The 19,880-nt window shown below is 43.5% G+C and overlaps 1 protein-coding gene across 1 annotated transcript; it reads left to right on the forward strand.

Moving 5' to 3' along the window:
• Positions 1 to 217: 217 nt before the first annotated feature.
• On the forward strand, positions 218 to 5,734 carry LOC135533048 (alpha-2C adrenergic receptor-like). Its single transcript, XM_064960440.1, has 3 exons — positions 218 to 1,277; positions 1,984 to 2,619; positions 5,557 to 5,734. The coding sequence occupies exons 1-3, from the start codon at positions 637 to 639 to the stop codon at positions 5,732 to 5,734; spliced, it is 1,455 nt and encodes a 484-aa protein (XP_064816512.1). The 5' UTR covers positions 218 to 636.
• The last annotated feature ends 14,146 nt before the right edge of the window (positions 5,735 to 19,880 follow it).

Below are 19,880 nucleotides of genomic sequence, written 5' to 3' on the forward strand. Positions count from 1 at the left end.
CATTAAGTGTTTTAAAGTTGAGTTTAGGTCCTCCAATACAGCACACACACTAATAGTTGGTCGTCACACATGACAGTAACTCCATCAACTGGTGCGGTATATATATGTGGTATCAATTAACACGGGTCATAACACCCCACCCTCTCTATCTCCTCTCTCTCTTCTCCCGCTCCCCGGGTGAGTTTAAATGCGAACAGCACGTGGATATTACAATCCTCTCGAGCAGGACGCTCCGTGTAGCAGCTCGAGGATGCAGCAGGGAGGAGGATATTTACTACCCGTCGAGGACGCGTGGATGGAATCTAACTGATTTGTCCTGGTGGTGATTAAGTTATGTCGAATCTTAACACCTACGACAGTTTTTCTTCTGAGTATTTTTGGATATTTTTCTGATTTAGTCCGTTTCTGTCTCGGAGCGGATTGGAGATGACAACGCTGAATATAAGAGGCAGGTGGGAGAGAGAGAGAGAGGGCTGAGAGAGAAGGGAAAAGGGACCGTGTGATTTCAACGTTTTTCTCCAAAGACATGTGAAACATAACTAACCCTTCGCGGATATGTGCTAGCGAATAACACATATAATTTCCCTGAATTTTTTATTTTCTTTATTTTACCCTCATGCATGAGTGATTCAAATAATGGATTTCTTGAATTTCTCCGGGGTGGTGGACGAGCGGAATACCACATACACCAACTCCTCGGCTGCCGGGGACAGTGAGTACTCTCTCCTCTCCATAACCGGACTGACGGTAGTCGTGGGCTTTCTCATCCTGTTTACCATTGTGGGCAACGTGCTGGTGGTCATCGCCGTGTTGACCAGCCGCGCTCTCAAACCGCCACAGAACCTCTTTCTGGTGTCCCTGGCCAGCGCGGACATCCTAGTGGCTACTCTCGTCATGCCTTTCTCTTTAGCTAACGAACTCATGGGCTACTGGTTCTTCGGGAAAGTTTGGTGCGACATCTACTTGGCTTTGGACGTCCTCTTTTGCACGTCGTCTATAGTTCACCTGTGCGCTATCAGTCTCGATCGTTACTGGTCGATCACCCAGGCGATAGAATACAACCAGAAGCGGACGCCTACACGGCTAAACGGGATGATCGTGGTGGTCTGGCTGATCTCGTCCGTTATTTCCTTTCCGCCGTTGATCTCCATGGACAGGAGCAGCGGAGGAGAGATCAGTCCTCAGTGTCGGCTGAATGATGAGACCTGGTATATTCTCTACTCCAGCATAGGATCCTTCTTCGCTCCCTGCGTTATCATGATACTAGTGTACATCAGGTGAGTTGACTTCCCCCCCTTTACTTAAACTCTCCTAATGTCGTGCACTTCCTAGTGTATGTCTGAAATGATACTATTTTCCCCTATGTGGTATACTATTTTCCCCTATGTGGTATACTATTTTGTGTGTGTCTGAAATGGTACCCTTTTCTCCAAATGTAGTGCACTTCCTAGTGCATGTCTGAAATGGTACCCTGTTCCCCTATCTAGTATACTTTCTAGTATGTGTCTGAAATTGTACCCTGCTCCTATATCTAGAATACTATCTAGTGTGTGTCTGAAATGGTACCCTGCTCCCCTATCTAGTATACAACCTGGTGTGTATCGTTAAATGGAACCCTGTTCCCATATGTAGTATACTATCTAGTGTGTAGCACTAAATGGAACCCTGTTCCCCTATCTAGTATCCAACCTAGTGTGTATCGCTAAATGGAACCCTGTTCCCCTATCTAGTATACTATCTAGTGTGTAGCGCTTAATGGAACCCTGTTCCCCTATCTAGTATACTATCTAGTGTGTAGCGCTAAATGGAACCCTGTTCCCCTATGTAGTATACTAACTAGTGTGTAGCACTAATTGGAACCCTGTTCCCCTATCTAGTATACTATCTAGTGTGTAGCGCTAAATGGAACCCTGTTCCCCTATCTAATATACTATCTAGTGTGTAGCGTGGCTAAATGTAAGTAATGAATCTTCTTCTGATCAGGATCTACCAGGTTGCTAAGACGCGGACGAGGACCATGTCGGAGAAGAAGAGAGAGGTGGAGGACAACGGAACTGCCCCGTTGCACGTTAACGGGTTGGGGCAGGGGGGCGAGATGGAGGGGTGCGGAGGATCTCTGAAGGAAAACGGTGGAGGCGGAGGGTTTGCCCAGAAGAACGGGCACTGCCAGAGCCAGCAGAAGACGCCGGTGCCACAGGGGATGTTACCCAACGAACCCAAATTAACCCCCGACCCCGACGTTGGAGATGACTTTGACGACAGCAGCTCGTCGGACGAAAAACCCACATCCGCCAAAAAACATTCCCATTCCTCTTCGTCTTCCCATCACCACCACCACCACCACCATCACCATGACGACAAGAAGGATTCCAAACCTTCAGAGAGAAGGAAGTCCACAGGAAGCAGGAAGAGCAGCTTGGCTTCGTCCAAACGCTCAGAGAGCAAGAAGTCGCGTGCCAGCTCTAAGTCCATTGAGCTGTTTTCGTCCCGTAGGAAGCGACGAAGCACCGTCAACAGAAAGAAAATAACAGCGGCGAGGGAGAAGAGGTTTACCTTCGTCTTGGCGGTGGTGATGGGCGTCTTCGTTATCTGCTGGTTCCCCTTCTTCTTCAGCTACAGGTATTCTACTGTGTTTCTACTGTGTTTCTACTGTGTTTCTACTGTGTTTCTACTGGTATCTCCTGTGTTTCTACTGGTTTCTACTGTGTTTCTACTGGTTTCTACTGTGTTTCTACTGTGTTTCTACTGGTTTCTACTGTGTTTCTACTGTGTTTCTACTGGTTTCTACTGTGTTTCTACTGGTTTCTACTGTGTTTCTACTGGTATCTCTTGTTTTTCTACTGGTTTCTACTGTTTTTCTACTGGTTTCTACTATGTTTCTACTGGTTTCTACTGTGTGTCTGTGTTTCTACTGGTTTCTACTCTGTATTTCTACTGTGTTTCTACTGTGGTTTCTACTGTGTTTCTACTGGTTTCTACTGTGTTTCTACTGGTATCTCTTGTGTTTCTACTGGTTTCTACTGTGTTTCTACTGGTATCTCTTGTGTTTCTACTGGTTTCTACTGTGTGTTTCTACTGTATTTCTACTGTGTTTCTACAAGTTTTTACTGTGTTTCTACTGTGTTTCTACTTTTTTCTGTGTTTCTACTTTTTTCTGTGTTTCTACTGTTTCTACTGGTTTCTCTTGTGTTTCTACTGTGTTTCTCTGTTTTTACTGTGTTTCTTCTGTGTTTCTGTGTTTCTACCATGTTTCTGTGTTTCTACTGTGTTTCTACTGTGTTTCTGTGTTTCTATTGTGTTTCTACTGTGATTCTACTGTGTTTCTGGGTTTCTACTGTGTTTCTACTGTGTTTCTACTGGTTTCTACTGTGTTTCTACTGATTTTTACTGTGTTTATACTGTGTTTCTACTTTTTCTGTGTTTCTACTGTGTTTCTACTGGTTTCTCGTGTTTCTACCGTGTTTCTGTGTTTCTACTGTGTTTCTTCTGTTTTTCTGTGTTTCTACTGTGTTTCTGTGTTTCTATTGTGGTTTCTACTGTGTTTCTACTGGTTTCTATTGTGTTTCTACTGGTTTATGTTGTTTTTCCACTGTGTTTCTGTGTTTCTACAGTGTTTCTGTTGGTTTCTGTTGTGTGTCTGTGTTTCTACTGTTTCTACTGTGTTTATGTTGGTTTCTGTTGTTTTACTGTGTTTCTACTGGTTTCTGTGTTTATACTGTGTTTCTACTGGTTTCTATTGTATTTGTGTTTCTACTGTGTTTCTACTGTTTCTACTGTGTTTCTGTGTTTCTAATGGTTTCTGTGTTTTTACTGTGTTTCTGTCTGATACTGGTTTCTGTGTTTCTGTCTTATACTGGTTTCTGTGTTTCTACTGTGTTTCTGTGTTCTACTGGTTTCTGTGTTTCTACTGTGTTTCTACTGGTTTCTGTGTTTCTACTGTGTTTCTGTGTTCTACTGTGTTTCCACTGTGTTTCTACTGGTTTCTAATGGTTTCCTACTGATTCTACTGGTTTCTACTATGTTTCTACTGCTTTCTAATGGTTTCCTACTGATTCTACTGGTTTCTACTATGTTTCTACTGATTCTACTGGTTTCTATTGTGTTTATGTGTTTCTACTGATTCTACTGGTTTCTACTATGTTTCTATTGATTCTACTGGTTTCTACTGTTTTTCTACTGTGTTTCTACTGATTCTACTGGTTTCTACTGTGTTTCTACTGATTCTACTGTGTTTCTACTGATTCTACTGTGTTTCTACTGATTCTACTGTTTTCTACTGTCCTTCTACTGATTCTACTGGTTTCTACTGTGTTTATACTGATTCTACTGTGTTTCTACTGATTCTACTGTGTTTCTACTGATTCTACTGTTTTCTACTGTCCTTCTACTGATTCTACTGGTTTCTACTGTGTTTATACTGATTCTACTGTGTTTCTACTGATTCTACTGTGTTTCTACTGATTCTACTGGTTTCTACTATGTTTCTACTGCTTTCTAATGGTTTCCTACTGATTCTACTGGTTTCTACTATGTTTCTACTGATTCTACTGGTTTCTATTGTGTTTATGTGTTTCTACTGATTCTACTGGTTTCTACTATGTTTCTATTGATTCTACTGGTTTCTACTGTTTTTCTACTGTGTTTCTACTGATTCTACTGTTTCTACTGTTCTACTGTGTTCTACTGATTCTACTGGTTTCTACTGGTTCTACTTGTTTCTACTGATTCTACTGTTTCTACTGTGTTTCTACTGATTCTATACTGATTCTACTGTGTTTCTACTGATTCTACTGTGTTTCTACTGGTTTCTACTGTGTTTCTACTGTGTTTCTACTGATTCTACTGTGTTTCTACTGTGTTTCTACTGGTTTCTACTGTGTTTCTACTGGTTTCTACTGTGTTTATACTGATTCTACTGTGTTTCTACTGTGTTTCTACTGTGTTTCTACTGTGTTTCTACTGGTTTCTACTGTGTTTCTACTGGTTTCTACTGTGTTTCTACTGTGTTTCTACTGTGTTTCTACTGTGTTTCTACTGGTTTCTACTGTGTTTCTACTGGTTTCTACTGTGTTTCTACTGGTTTCTACTGTGTTTATACTGTGTTTCTACTGGTTTCTACTGTGTTTCTACTGGTTTCTACTGTGTTTATACTGTGTTTTTCTATGTATTCTATGTATTCTCCCCAGTAATACTGTAATACAAAGTTTTCCAAAGCTCTGTTCTGTAACATCTTTCCCCATCAGGTAAGAGGAGCAGACACCATTGAGCCAACTGTTTGTCTCGCATCGCTCGTTGTTTACCTGGAGTTTTTTCTTTGTTAGCTTCTTAAGTCATTAGATTGTGTGGTGGTGAGATTTCACTCTAAGTTCGTGTCCATCTATATTTAGTAGTAGGGTCCTTTGTTGAGATCCGGGCGGTGGCATTTGGGACAAACTAAACTAAATACCTCAACAACAAAATATTTGACTACAGCCAGGTGGTAGCTAACTGTTAGTTTAATGTATGGATTGATTGATTGATTAATTGATTAATTGATCGTATTTGATCTGTTTTCAGCCTGTATGGAGTGTGCCGGGCGCCGTGTGAGATCCCCCAGTCTCTTTTTAAGTTCTTCTTCTGGATAGGCTACGTCAACAGCTCCCTCAACCCCGTCATCTACACCATCTTCAACCAGGACTTCAGACGAGCATTCCAGAAGATTCTCGTCTGCAAGTCAGGGAAGAGGTCTTTCTGAACGTGGATCGTCCAACAGTATATACTGTACAGTACATGGACCTATATACAAGTCAGGGAAGAGGTCTTTCTGAACGTGGATCGTCCAACAGTATATACTGTACAGTACATGGACCTATATACAAGTCAGGGAAGAGGTCTTTCTGAACAGACAGGGATGTGGGCCTATATATGAACATGGATGAACCTACAGTGTGTGGATATTTTAGTCCATTACGTTTGACCAGAACGCAGTCATTCAGAAAATACTGTGCAAGTCATGGTAGAGGTTCTCCTGATGGGGAAGTCACATGGACCCTAATGTTTTCCCTAGTCACATGGACCCTAATGCTTTCCCCAGTCACATGGACCCTAATGCTTTCCCTAGTCACATGGACCCCAATGACCCTAATGCTTTCCCTAGTCACATGGACCCCAATGACCCTAATGCTTTCCCCAGTCACATGGACCCTAATGCTTTCCCCAGTCACATGGACCCTAATGCTTTCCCCAGTCACATGGACCCTAATGCTTTTCCCAGTCACATGGACCCTAATGCTTTCCCTAGTCACATGGACCCTAATGCTTTCCCTAGTCACATGGACCCTAATGCTTTCCCTAGTCACATGGACCCTAATGCTTTCCCTAGTCACATGGACCCTAATGCTTTCCCTAGTCACATGGACCCTAATGCTTTCCCTAGTCACATGGACCCTAATGCTTTCCCTAGTCACATGGACCCTAATGCTTTCCCTAGTCACATGGACCCTAATGCTTTCCCTAGTCACATGGACCCTAATGCTTTCCCTAGTCACATGGACCCTAATGCTTTCCCTAGTCACATGGACCCTAATGCTTTCCCTAGTCACATGGACCCTAATGCTTTCCCTAGTCACATGGACCCTAATGCTTTCCCTAGTCACATGGACCCTAATGCTTTCCCTAGTCACATGGACCCTAATGCTTTCCCTAGTCACATGGACCCTAATGCTTTCCCTAGTCACATGGACCCTAATGCTTTCCCTAGTCACATGGACCCTAATGCTTCCCCTAGTCACATGGACCCTACTGACCCTAATGCTTTCCCTAGTCACATGGACCCTAATGCTTTCCCTAGTCACATGGACCTAATGCTTTCCCTAGTCACATGGACCCTAATGCTTTCCCTAGTCACATGGACCCTAATGCTTTCCCTAGTCACATGGACCTAATGCTTTCCCTAGTCACATGGACCCTAATGACCCTAATGCTTTCCCCAGTCACATGGACCCTAATGACCCTAATGCTTTCCCCAGTCACATGGACCCTAATGCTTTCCCCAGTCACATGGACCCTAATGCTTTCCCTAGTCACATGGACCCTAATGCTTTCCCCAGTCACATGGACCCTAATGCTTTCCCTAGTCACATGGACCCTAATGCTTTCCCCAGTCACATGGACCCTAATGACCCTAATGCTTTCCCTAGTCACATGGACCCTAATGCTTTCTCTAGTCACATGGACCCTAATGATTTCTCTAGTCACATGGACCCTAATGCTTTCCCTAGTCATATGGACCCTAATGCTTTCCCTAGTCACATGGACCCTAATGACCCTAATGCTTTCCCTAGTCACATGGACCCTAATGCTTTCCCTAGTCACATGGACCCTAATGCTTTCCCTAGTCACATGGACCCTAATGCTTTCCCTAGTCACATGGACCCTAATGACCCTAATGCTTTCCCTAGTCACATGGACCCTAATGCTTTCCCCAGTCACATGGACCCTAATGACCCTAATGCTTTCCCTAGTCACATGGACCCTAATGACCCTAATGCTTTCCCTAGTCACATGGACCCTAATGACCCTAATGCTTTCCCTAGTCACATGGACCCTAATGCTTTCCCTAGTCACATGGACCCTAATGACCCTAATGCTTTCCCTAGTCACATGGACCCTAATGCTTTCTCTAGTCACATGGACCCTAATGATTTCCCTAGTCATATGGACCCTAATGCTTTCCCTAGTCACATGGACCCTAATGACCCTAATGCTTTCCCTAGTCACATGGACCCTAATGCTTTCTCTAGTCACATGGACCCTAATGCTTCCCCTAGTCACATGAACCCTAATGCTTTCCCTAGTCACATGGACCCTAATGACCCTAATGCTTTCCCTAGTCACATGGACCCTAATGCTTTCCCCAGTCACATGGACCCTAATGACCCTAATGCTTTCCCTAGTCACATGGACCCTAATGACCCTAATGCTTTCCCTAGTCACATGGACCCTAATGACCCTAATGCTTTCCCTAGTCACATGGACCCTAATGCTTTCCCCAGTCACATGGACCCTAATGACCCTAATGCTTTCCCTAGTCACATGGACCCTAATGACCCTAATGCTTTCCCTAGTCACATGGACCCTAATGCTTTCCCCAGTCACATGGACCCTAATGACCCTAATGCTTTCCCTAGTCACATGGACCCTAATGCTTTCTCTAGTCACATGGACCCTAATGATTTCTCTAGTCACATGGACCCTAATGCTTTCCCTAGTCATATGGACCCTAATGCTTTCCCTAGTCACATGGACCCTAATGCTTTCCCTAGTCACATGGACCCTAATGCTTTCCCTAGTCACATGGACCCCAATGCTTCCCCTAGTCACATGGACCCTAATGACCCTAATGCTTTCCCCAGTAACATGGACCCTAATGCTTTCCCTAGTCACATGGACCCTAATGACCCTAATGCTTTCCCTAGTCACATGGACCCTAATGCTTTCCCTAGTCACATGGACCCTAATGCTTTCCCTAGTCACATGGACCCTAATGCTTTCCCTAGTCACATGGACCCTAATGCTTTCCCTAGTCACATGGACCCTAATGCTTTCCCTAGTCACATGGACCCTAATGACCCTAATGCTTTCCCTAGTCACATGGACCCTAATGCTTTCCCTAGTCACATGGACCCTAATGCTTTCCCTAGTCACATGGACCCCCTAATGACCTTTCCCTAGTCACATGGACCCTAATGCTTTCCCTAGTCACATGGACCCCCTAATGGACCCTAATGACCCTAATGCCTTCCCTAGTCACATGGACCCTAATGCTTTCCCTAGTCACATGGACCCTAATGCTTTCCCTAGTCACATGGACCCCAATGCTTCCCCTAGTCACATGGACCCTAATGCTTTCCCCAGTAACATGGACCCTAATGCTTTCCCTAGTCACATGGACCCTAATGACCCTAATGCTTTCCCCAGTCACATGGACCCTAATGCTTTCCCTAGTCACATGGACCCTAATGCTTTCCCTAGTCACATGGACCCTAATGCTTTCCCTAGTCACATGGACCCTAATGCTTTCCCTAGTCACATGGGCCCTAATGCTTTCCCTAGTCACATGGACCCTAATGCTTTCCCTAGTCACATGGACCCTAATGCTTTCCCTAGTCACATGGACCCTAATGCTTTCCCTAGTCACATGGACCATAATGCTTTCCCCAGTCACATGGACCCTAATGACCCTAATGCTTTCCCTAGTCACATGGACCCTAATGCTTTCTCTAGTCATATGGACCCTAATGCTTTCCCTAGTCACATGGACCCTAATGCTTTCTCTAATGGACCCTAATGCTTTCCCTAGTCACATGGACCCTAATGACCCTAATGCTTTCCCTAGTCACATGGACCCTAATGACCCTAATGCTTTCCCTAGTCACATGGACCCTAATGCTTTCCCTAGTCACATGGGCCCTAATGCCCTAATGCTTTCTAGTCACATGGACCCTAATGCTTTCCCTAGTCACATGGACCCTAATGACCCTAATGCTTTCCCTAGTCACATGGACCCTAATGCTTTCCCCAGTCACATGGACCCTAATGCTTTCCCTAGTCACATGGACCCTAATGCTTTCCCTAGTCACATGGACCCTAATGACCCTAATGCTTTCCCTAGTCACATGGACCCTAATGCTTTCCCTAGTCACATGGACCATAATGCTTTCCCCAGTCACATGGACCCTAATGACCCTAATGCTTTCCCTAGTCACATGGACCCTAATGCTTTCTCTAGTCACATGGACCCTAATGCTTTCCCTAGTCACATGGACCCTAATGCTTTCCCCAGTCACATGGACCCTAATGCTTTCCCTAGTCACATGGACCCTAATGCTTTCCCCAGTCACATGGACCCTAATGCTTTCTCTAGTCACATGGACCCTAATGCTTTCTCTAGTCACATGGACCCCAATGCTTTCCCTCGTCACATGGACCAATATACATTCTGCTGTATTTAAAATGGCAGCATTTTCTCTATGAAGGTCACATGGATTCACATGTGACCAGACAGAGGAAGGATGTCAAGGATCTGGAAAGAGTCTGTATGGAGGAATGGTCTAAGATTCCTCCCAATGCGTTCTCCAATCTCATCATTTATTTTTATTTATTTAACCTTTTGTTATCAGGGAGTCACACTGAGACCAAGGTCTCTTTTACAGATGAGCCCTGAATTACAGAAATACACACATCAATATAAATACAAAATAGACAAACACATTCATCAGTAATAAGGTCCACAATCAGCTTTCTGAATTGACCTAGAGACACCAGAACATCACATTTAAGAACATTTTGACAATTGTGCCACAAATAAGGTGCAAGAAAACTAAAAGCTGAGTCAGTAGTCAGTAGAGACCATAGGAATTTCCAGAGTTAACCATCCCTGAGACCAGGTGTAGTAAGTCGTATGTCTGAATTTTAGTAAAGATGTACAGTGGGACATTTTTGTAAATGGGCTTTTATGAATGAAAACATAGCGATGTATCAATCTCTGTGACATCACAGAGGGCCAACCATCTTCCCGGTTAGAGAATGCAGTGATGACATCACAGAGGGCCAACAAACTTCCTGGTTAGAGAATGCAGCGATGACATCACAGAGGGCCAACCAACTTCCCGGTTAGAGAATGCAGCGATGACATCACAGAGGGCCAAGCAACTTCCCGGTTAGAGAATGCAGCGATGACATCACAGAGGGCCAACCAACTTCCCGGTTAGAGAATGCAGCAATGACATCAGAGAGGGCCAACCAACTTCCCGGTTAGAGAATGCAGCAATGACATCACAGAGGGCCAAGCAACTTCCCGGTTAGAGAATGCAGCGATGACATCACAGAGGGCCAAGCAACTTCCCGGTTAGAGAATGCAGCAATGACATCAGAGAGGGCCAACCAACTTCCCGGTTAGAGAATGCAGCAATGACATCAGAGAGGGCCAAGCAACTTCCCGGTTAGAGAATGCAGCGATGACATCAGAGAGGGCCAAGCAACTTCCCGGTTAGAGAATGCAGCGATGACATCAGAGAGGGCCAAGCAACTTCCCGGTTAGAGAATGCAGCGATGACATCACAGAGGGCCAACCAACTTCCCGGTTAGAGAATGCAGCGATGACATCACAGAGGGCCAACAAACTTCCCGGTTAGAGAATGCAGCGATGACATCACAGAGGGCCAAGCAACTTCCCGGTTAGAGAATGCAGCGATGACATCACAGAGGGCCAAGCAACTTCCCGGTTAGAGAATGCAGCGATGACATCACAGAGGGCCAACCAACTTCCCGGTTAGAGAATGCAGCGATGACATCACAGAGGGCCAACCAACTTCCCGGTTAGAGAATGCAGTGATGACATCACAGAGGGCCAACAAACTTCCCGGTTAGAGAATGCAGCGATGACATCACAGAGGGCCAACCAACTTCCCGGTTAGAGAATGCAGCGTAGAGTACTTAAATTGTCGGCCATAATAAATTCTGTGTGCTATGATAAACTGCATATATCAGCTATAATGAAGTGGCAGCTGATTTAATATTGATGATGTTGCCGTAGTCTATCCCCTATAGGAACGTTGATTGAATAATCTGCTTTCTACTATGTAGAGAGAAGCGGGACCTATTTATATAAAATAAGCCAATTTTTAGTCATCAATATGCTTTTTAAAAGACAGCTTTTCATCTATCCAGATGCCCAGACATTTTTAAGCAGGGACACGGTCAATATGGACACCATCCAAAGGACATTAAATCATCAGAGTTATTTTGACGCTCTCTAGAGAACAACATATAATGAGTTTTACCTGCATTCAATACTAATTTCAGGTCAATAAAGTTTTCCTGTAATACAATGAAGGCAGACTGTAGTTCAGTTAGAGCCTGGGCAACCGTCGGGGAGCAATAGAATACACAACAGTATCATCGGCATACACGTGCAGGTTACAATTTGAATAGACAAGTCGATATTGTTAATTAATGTAAACATTAAAAAGAACAGGACCCAGAATGGATCCCTGCGGGACACCTTTCGTAATTATCCAGGAAACCTGATCGAACATCATCAGTAGAGATAAACATTGAGTCATATATATATATATATATATATCAATACATGTTTAAACCAGTTACATGCAGTCTGGTCTAGACCAAATGAGGAAAGATCCTAAATTAGCAGTGAGTGATCGACAGTATCAAAAGCCTTTAACCTTTTTAACAGGTCAATGAAAAGGGCAGCAGAATGTTCCCCATTATCCATATACAGTTAAACACATCATTTATAACTACTATGCGGCTGATCAACCATAGACTATAGTGACTGATCAACTGTAGACTATAGTGGCTGATCAACTATAGATTATAGTGACTGATCAACTATAGATTATAGTGACTGATCAACTGTAGACTATAGTGACACATCAACCATAGACTATAGTGACTGATCAACTGTAGACTATAGTGGCTGATCAACTATAGATTATAGTGACTGATCAACTATAGATTATAGTGACTGATCAACTGTAGACTATAGTGACACATCAAATGTAGACTATAGTGGCTGATCAACTGTAGACTATAGTGACTGATCAACTGTAGACTATAGTGGCTGATCAACTGTAGACTATAGTGACTGATCAACTATAGATTATAGTGACTGATCAACTGTAGACTATAGTGGCTGATCAACTGTAGACTATAGTGACTGATCAACTGTAGACTATAGTGGCTGATCAACTGTAGACTATAGTGACTGATCAACCGTAGACTATAGTGACTGATCAACCGTAGACTATAGTGACTGATCAACTATAGACTATAGTGACTGATCAACCATAGACTATAGTGGCTGATCAACTGTAGACTATAGTGACTGATCAACTATAGACTATAGTGACTGATCAACTATAGACTATAGTGACTGATCAACTATAGACTATAGTGGCTGATCAACTATAGACTATAGTGACTGATCAACTATAGACTATAGTGGCTGATCAACTATAGACTATAGTGACTGATCAACTATAGACTATAGTGACTGATCAACTATAGACTATAGTGACTGATCAACCGTAGACTATAGTGACTGATCAACTATAGACTATAGTGACTGATCAACCATAGACTATAGTGACTGATCAACTATAGACTATAGTGACTGATCAACCATAGACTATAGTCCCAAAGCCTGGAAATCACATTTAAAATCACAGAATTACACAAATCAATACACAGATGGTGTACCTGTTAAAAAGGTCTAGGTCCGGTTGGCAGAATGAAATGCACTGGGAGTGTCCCAGCTTCAGCTTTCAGATTTAAAGAAAATGGGACATTAAAAATATGGTAAAGTTGGGAGGTTTTTGTCCGGGTATATAAGAACTGTTGGAGTGAGTGCCACTGAAACATTGTCTATTTATACAGTGACTACAATAACTATTGGAGAGAACCACTGAAACATTGTCTATTTATACATTGGCTACAATAACTATTGCAGAGAGAACCACTGAAACATTGTCTATTTACACAGGGGCTACAAGCCATGGACTATTGGAGAGAGAACCACTGAAACATTGTGTATTTATACAGTGACTACAAGCCATGGACTATTGGAGAGAGAACCACTGAAACATTGTGTATTTATACAGTGACTACAATAACTATTGGAGAGAGAACCACTGAAACATTGTTTATTTACACAGTGACTACAATAACTATTGGAGAGAGAACCACTGAAACATTGTCTATTTACACAGGGGCTACAAGCCATGGACTATTGGAGAGAGAACCACTGAAACATTGTCTATTTATACAGGGGCTACAAGCCATGGACTATTGCAGAGAGAACCACTGAAACATTGTCTATTTACACAGGGGCTACAAGCCATGGACTATTGGAGAGAGAACCACTGAAACATTGTCTATTTATACAGTGACTACAAGCCATGGACTATTGCAGAGAGAACCACTGAAACATTGTCTATTTACACAGGGGCTACAAGCCATGGACTATTGGAGAGAGAACCACTGAAACATTGTCTATTTATACAGGGGCTACAAGCCATGGACTATTGCAGAGAGAACCACTGAAACATTGTCTATTTATACAGGGGCTACAAGCCATGGACTATTGCAGAGAGAACCACTGAAACATTGTCTATTTATACAGTGGCTACAATAACTATTGGAGAGAGAACCACTGAAACATTGTCTATTTATACAGTGGCTACAATAACTATTGCAGAGAGAACCACTGAAACATTGTCTATTTATACAGTGACTACAAGCCATGGACTATTGCAGAGAGAACCACTGAAACATTGTCTATTTATACAATGACTACAAGCCATGGACTATTGGAGAGAGAACCACTGAAACATTGTCTATTTACACAGTGGCTACAAGCCATGGACTATTGCAGAGAGAACCACTGAAACATTGTCTATTTATACAGGGGCTACAAGCCATGGACTATTGCAGAGAGAACCACTGAAACATTGTCTATTTATACAGTGACTACAATAACTATTGGAGTGAGAACCACTGAAACATTGTCTATTTATACAGTGACTACAATAACTATTGGAGAGAGAACCACTGAAACATTGTCTATTTACACAGTGACTACAAGCCATGGACTATTGCAGAGAGAACCACTGAAACATTGTCTATTTATACAGTGACTACAATAACTATTGGAGTGAGAACCACTGAAACATTGTCTATTTACACAGTGACTACAAGCCATGGACTATTGCAGAGAGAACCACTGAAACATTGTCTATTTATACAGTGACTACAATAACTATTGGAGTGAGAACCACTGAAACATTGTCTATTAACACAGTGACTACAAGCCATGGACTATTGGAGAGATGAACAGAGTCTTTAGGTGTCTATACATGCCGAGAGATCAACTCAAATGACACATTGGGTGGCTGTCTACAGGGTACAATACAAGCCACGGACTTCAACAGGAAGCACAGATGGACGAACCGACAGAGGGACATTGGATCGTAAACAATACAAGCCGTTGACGTCAACGGGGAGCACGGACGAACGAACAGACCGACGGACAGAGGGACCTTGGATGGGTACAATACAAGCCGTTGACTGCAGTAGATAGCAACTGGCACTTTGATTAATATAAGTGACTTCTGTCTTCTTCTGGCCTTGACAATCCACATCCACACGACAGCTGTGACATCACAGTAGACAACACAGTATTGATCTGTTGTACGTACGTCCTCGCGTGTGTCGCTTCCAAAATGGCACCCTATTCCCTATTTAGTACACTACTTTTGATTGGGGCCCATAGGGTTTGAACAGGGCCCATAGGGTTTGAACAGGACCCATAGGGTTTGAACAGGACCCATAGGGTTTGAACAGGGCCCATAGGGTTTGAACAGGACCCATAGGGTTTGAACAGGGCCCATAGGGTTTGAACAGGACCCATAGGGTTTGAACAGGGCCCATAGGGTTTGAACAGGGCCCATAGGGTTTGAACAGGGCCCATAGGGTTTGTACAGGACCCATAGGGTTTGAACAGGGCCCATAGGGTTTGAACAGGGCCCATAGGGTTTGAACAGGGCCCATAGGGTTTGAACAGAGCCCATAGGGTTTGAACAGGGCCCATAGGATTTGAACAGGGCCCGTAGGGTTTGAACAGAGCCCGTAGGGTTTGAACAGGACCCATAGGGTTTGAACAGGACCCATAGGGTTTGAACAGGGCCCATAGGGTTTGAACAGGGCCCATAGGGTTTGAACAGGGCCCATAGGGTTTGAACAGGGCCCATAGGGCATAGGGTTTGAACAGGGCCCATAGGGCATAGGGTTTGAACAGGGCCCACAGGGTTTGAACAGGGCCCATAGGGTTTGAACAGGACCCATAGGGTTTGAACAGGACCCATAGGGTTTGAACAGAGCCCATAGGGTTTGAACAGGGCCCGTAGGGTTTGAACATGGCCCATAGGGTTTGAACAGGACCCATAGGGTTTGAACAGGACCCATAGTGTTTGAACAGGGCCCATAGGGTTTGAACAGGGCCCATAGGGTTTGAACAGGGCCCATAGGGTTTGAACAGAGCCCATAGGGTTTGAACAGGACCCATAGGGTTTGAACAGGGCCCATAGGGTTTGAACAGGGCCCATAGGGTTTGAACAGGGCCCATAGGGTTTGAACAGGACCCATAGGGTTTGAACAGGACCCATAGGGTTTGAACAGGGCCCATAGGGTTTGAACAGGGCCCATAGGGTTTGAACAGGGCCCATAGGGTTTGAACAGGGCCCATAGGGTTTGAACAGAGCCATAGGGTTTGAACAGGGCCCATAGGGTTTGAACAGGGCCCATAGGGTTTGAACTGGCCTCTGGTCAAAAGTAGGTAACTACTACTTAGGGTGCCATTTGGAACTGACCCACTAACTGTAATGTGATTTTGGGGACTTTGAGACAGAAGGGCTCGTTTGCTAACTGTCTCAGTCGATAGCAACAAAGATGTTCATGTCCGAAAAACAACATAAATTCACCCAAATCATATTCCACTATTAAGGCTTCTAGTGTTCTACCCTCAGCAGTGAAGAAAAGGCCCCCTCCATATTCCCTATGGTCCCTGGTTAAAAGCATTGACATCCATATTCCCTCTGGTCCCTGGAGCAGTGACCTCCATATTCCCTCTGGTCTCTGGAGCAGTGACCTCCATATTCCCTATGGTCCCTGGAGCAGTGACCTCCATATTCCCTCTGGTCTCTGGAGCAGTGACCTCCATATTCCCTCTGGTCTCTGGAGCAGTGACCTCCATATTCCCTATGGTCCCTGGTTAAAAGCATTGACCTCCATATTCCCTATGGTCCCTGGTTAAAAGCATTGACCTCCATATTCCCTCTGGTCTCTGGAGCAGTGACCTCCATATTCCCTATGGTCCCTGGTTAAAAGCATTGACCTCCATATTCCCTCTGGTCTCTGGAGCAGTGACCTCCATATTCCCTATGGTCCCTGGTTAAAAGCAGTGACCTCCATATTCCCTATGGTCCCTGGTTAAAAGCATTGACCTCCATATTCCCTCTGGTCTCTGGAGCAGTGACCTCCATATTCCCTATGGTCCCTGGTTAAAAGCATTGACCTCCATATTCCCTATGGTCCCTGGTTAAAAGCATTGACCTCCATATTCCCTATGGTCCCTGGTTAAAAGCATTGACCTCCATATTCCCTATGGTCTCTGGAGCAGTGACCTCCATATTGAAAAGGGGTTCATTTGCAACCAGGTCTCACATTCTCACGTCGGAATTAGACGTGCATCCCTGTTTCCCAAACGTCACATTTTGAAGTGTTTGGTTACTTCGTACTTTATCGTTCGAAGGTTAAGGTTGACTTGCCAAGTTAAATAAAAGGTTAAATTAAAAATAAATACAAATAAAAGGTTAGTCATTGACTCCTAATTCTTAAGGTTTAGTCATTGACTCCTAATTCTTAAGGTTGAGTCATTATCTCCTAATTCTTCAGGGTAGTCATTATCTCCTAATTCTTAAGGTTTTAGTCATTATCTCCTAGTTCTTAAGGTTTAGCCATTATCTCCTAATGCTTAAAGTTTTAGTCATTATCTCCTAATTCTTAAGGTTTTAGTCATTATCTCCTAATTCTTAAGGTTTAGTCATTATCTCCTAATTCTTCAGGTTAGTCATTGACTCCTAATTCTTAAGGTTTTAGTCATTATCTCCTAGTTCTTAAGGGTTTAGCCATTATCTCCTAATTCTTCAGGTTAGTCATTGACTCCTAATTCTTAAGGTTCAGTAATTATCTCCAATTTCTTAAGGTGTAGTCATTATCTCCTAATTCTTAAGGTGTAGTCATTATCTCCTAATTCTTCAGGTTAGTCTTTGACTCCTAATTCTTAAGGTTTAGTCATTATCTCCTAATTCTTAAGGTTTAGTCATTATCTCCTAATTCTTCAGGTTAGTCGTTGACTCCTAATTCTTAAGGTTTAGTCATTATCTCCTAATTCTTCAGGTTAGTCATTGACTCCTAATTCTTAAGGTTTAGTCATTATCTCCTAATTCTTAAGGTTTTAGTCATTATCTCCTAATTCTTAAGGTTTAGTCATTATCTCCTAATTCTTCAGGTTTTAGTCATTATCTCCTAATTCTTCAGGTTAGGCACTATCTCCCCAATCTTCAGTTTAGGTATTATCTCCTAAGCCTAGTGACCAGTTTCCACATCTTCTCCTCAGACATGGGTGAACGTTGAATACCATTTTGTATATCACCCGAATGTTAATGGTTCTGCTCTCCTCTGTTAAAACCAAATGGAATAAGCAACTGTGCAGTGTGTGTGTGTGTGTGTGTGTGTGTGTGTGTGTGTGTGTGTGTGTGTGTGTGTGTGTGTGTGTGTGTGTGTGTGTGTGTGTGTGTGTGTGCGGTGTTTGTGCGTATGTGAAAGAGAAAGGGTGTGAGAGAGAGAGGTTGAGAGATTTGAGTGTGAGAGATTAAGGGTGAGAGAGGGAGAGAGAGAGGTTGAGAGATTGAGAGTGAGTGAGAGAGGGAGAGAGGGAGAGAGAGAGAGAGACCGAGACAGAGAGAGAGGGAGAGAGAGACAAAGAGAGAGAGAGAGAGACAGAGAGAGAGACCGAGACAGAGAGAGAGGGAGAGAGGGAGAGAGAGAGAGAGAGACCGAGACAGAGAGAGAGGGAGAGAGGGAGAGAGGGAGAGAGGGAGAGAGAGAGACCGAGACAGAGAGAGAGGGAGAGAGGGAGAGAGGGAGAGAGGGAGAGAGAGAGAGAGACCGAGACAGAGAGAGAGAGGGAGAGAGGGTGAGTAAGTGTTTTCAGAATGTGAGTTACGCCTTCTCCCAGCTGCTAGATGAAATGTGTGTGTGTGTGTGTGTGTCAGCGTGCATTCATGTGACTCCAACGTGTGTGTGTGTGTGTGTGTGAGCATGCGACTGCAGTGTGTGTATGTGAGTGTCCGGTGCGACTGCTGTGTGTGTGTGTGTGTGTGTGTGTGTATGTGAGCGTGCTACTGCACTGTGTTTATGTGAGTGTCCGTGCGACTGCTGTGTGTGTGTGTGTGTGTGTGTGTGTGAGCGTGCTACTGCACTGTGTTTATGTGAGTGTCCCTGCGACTGCAGTGTGTGAGGCTGAGAACACCCTACCACTCTCTGGGGAGTGTCTGTATCAGTGTGTGTGGAACTTCAGTGTGTGTGTGTGTTAGTGTGTGTGAATGTGTGTATGTCTGTTAGTGTGTGTGTGCCTGTTAGTGTGTGTGTCTCTCTCTCTCTCTGGAGAGTGAATGCATCAGTGGAGGAGTCTAAACTACTCCTATTCTGTGACTCTCAATTTATCATCCTATTGTCATCAAAGATCTCTCTCTCTCTCTCTGTCTCTCTCTCAACCTAAATGCCATGAAACAATGATATGTCTTTAAATACTTCTATCGATAGCTACATTTAATTTATTTATTGTGTCAAGATCTAGACACTGTTGTTATGTATCGCCTTGTATATACTTTGAACAGTGCCATTACGTTATAGGTTGTGTTACAAATTGCACCCTGTTCCTTACATAGTGCACTACTTTATCAAAACATATAGGGAATAGTGTGCCGTTTTTGCGATGCCTCCATTGTCTAACTACAGTATAATCAATAATATGTTGTCAAATTCAAAACGAGGAATAAATATCTTGTTTTTGTATTCCAGAATAATGAAAACTTCTTTTTGATTAATTTTCAAGTTCACCGATATTACAGATATTTCTGATACTACAGATACTACGGATAATAAAAACACTACACATGCTACAGAAACTACTGCTACTACAGATGCTACAGAAACTACTGCTACTACAGATACTACAGAAACTACTGCTACTACAGATA

Source organism: Oncorhynchus masou, unplaced genomic scaffold (assembly GCF_036934945.1).
Source record: "Oncorhynchus masou masou isolate Uvic2021 unplaced genomic scaffold, UVic_Omas_1.1 unplaced_scaffold_2181, whole genome shotgun sequence".
Lineage (NCBI taxonomy): Eukaryota > Metazoa > Chordata > Actinopteri > Salmoniformes > Salmonidae > Oncorhynchus > Oncorhynchus masou.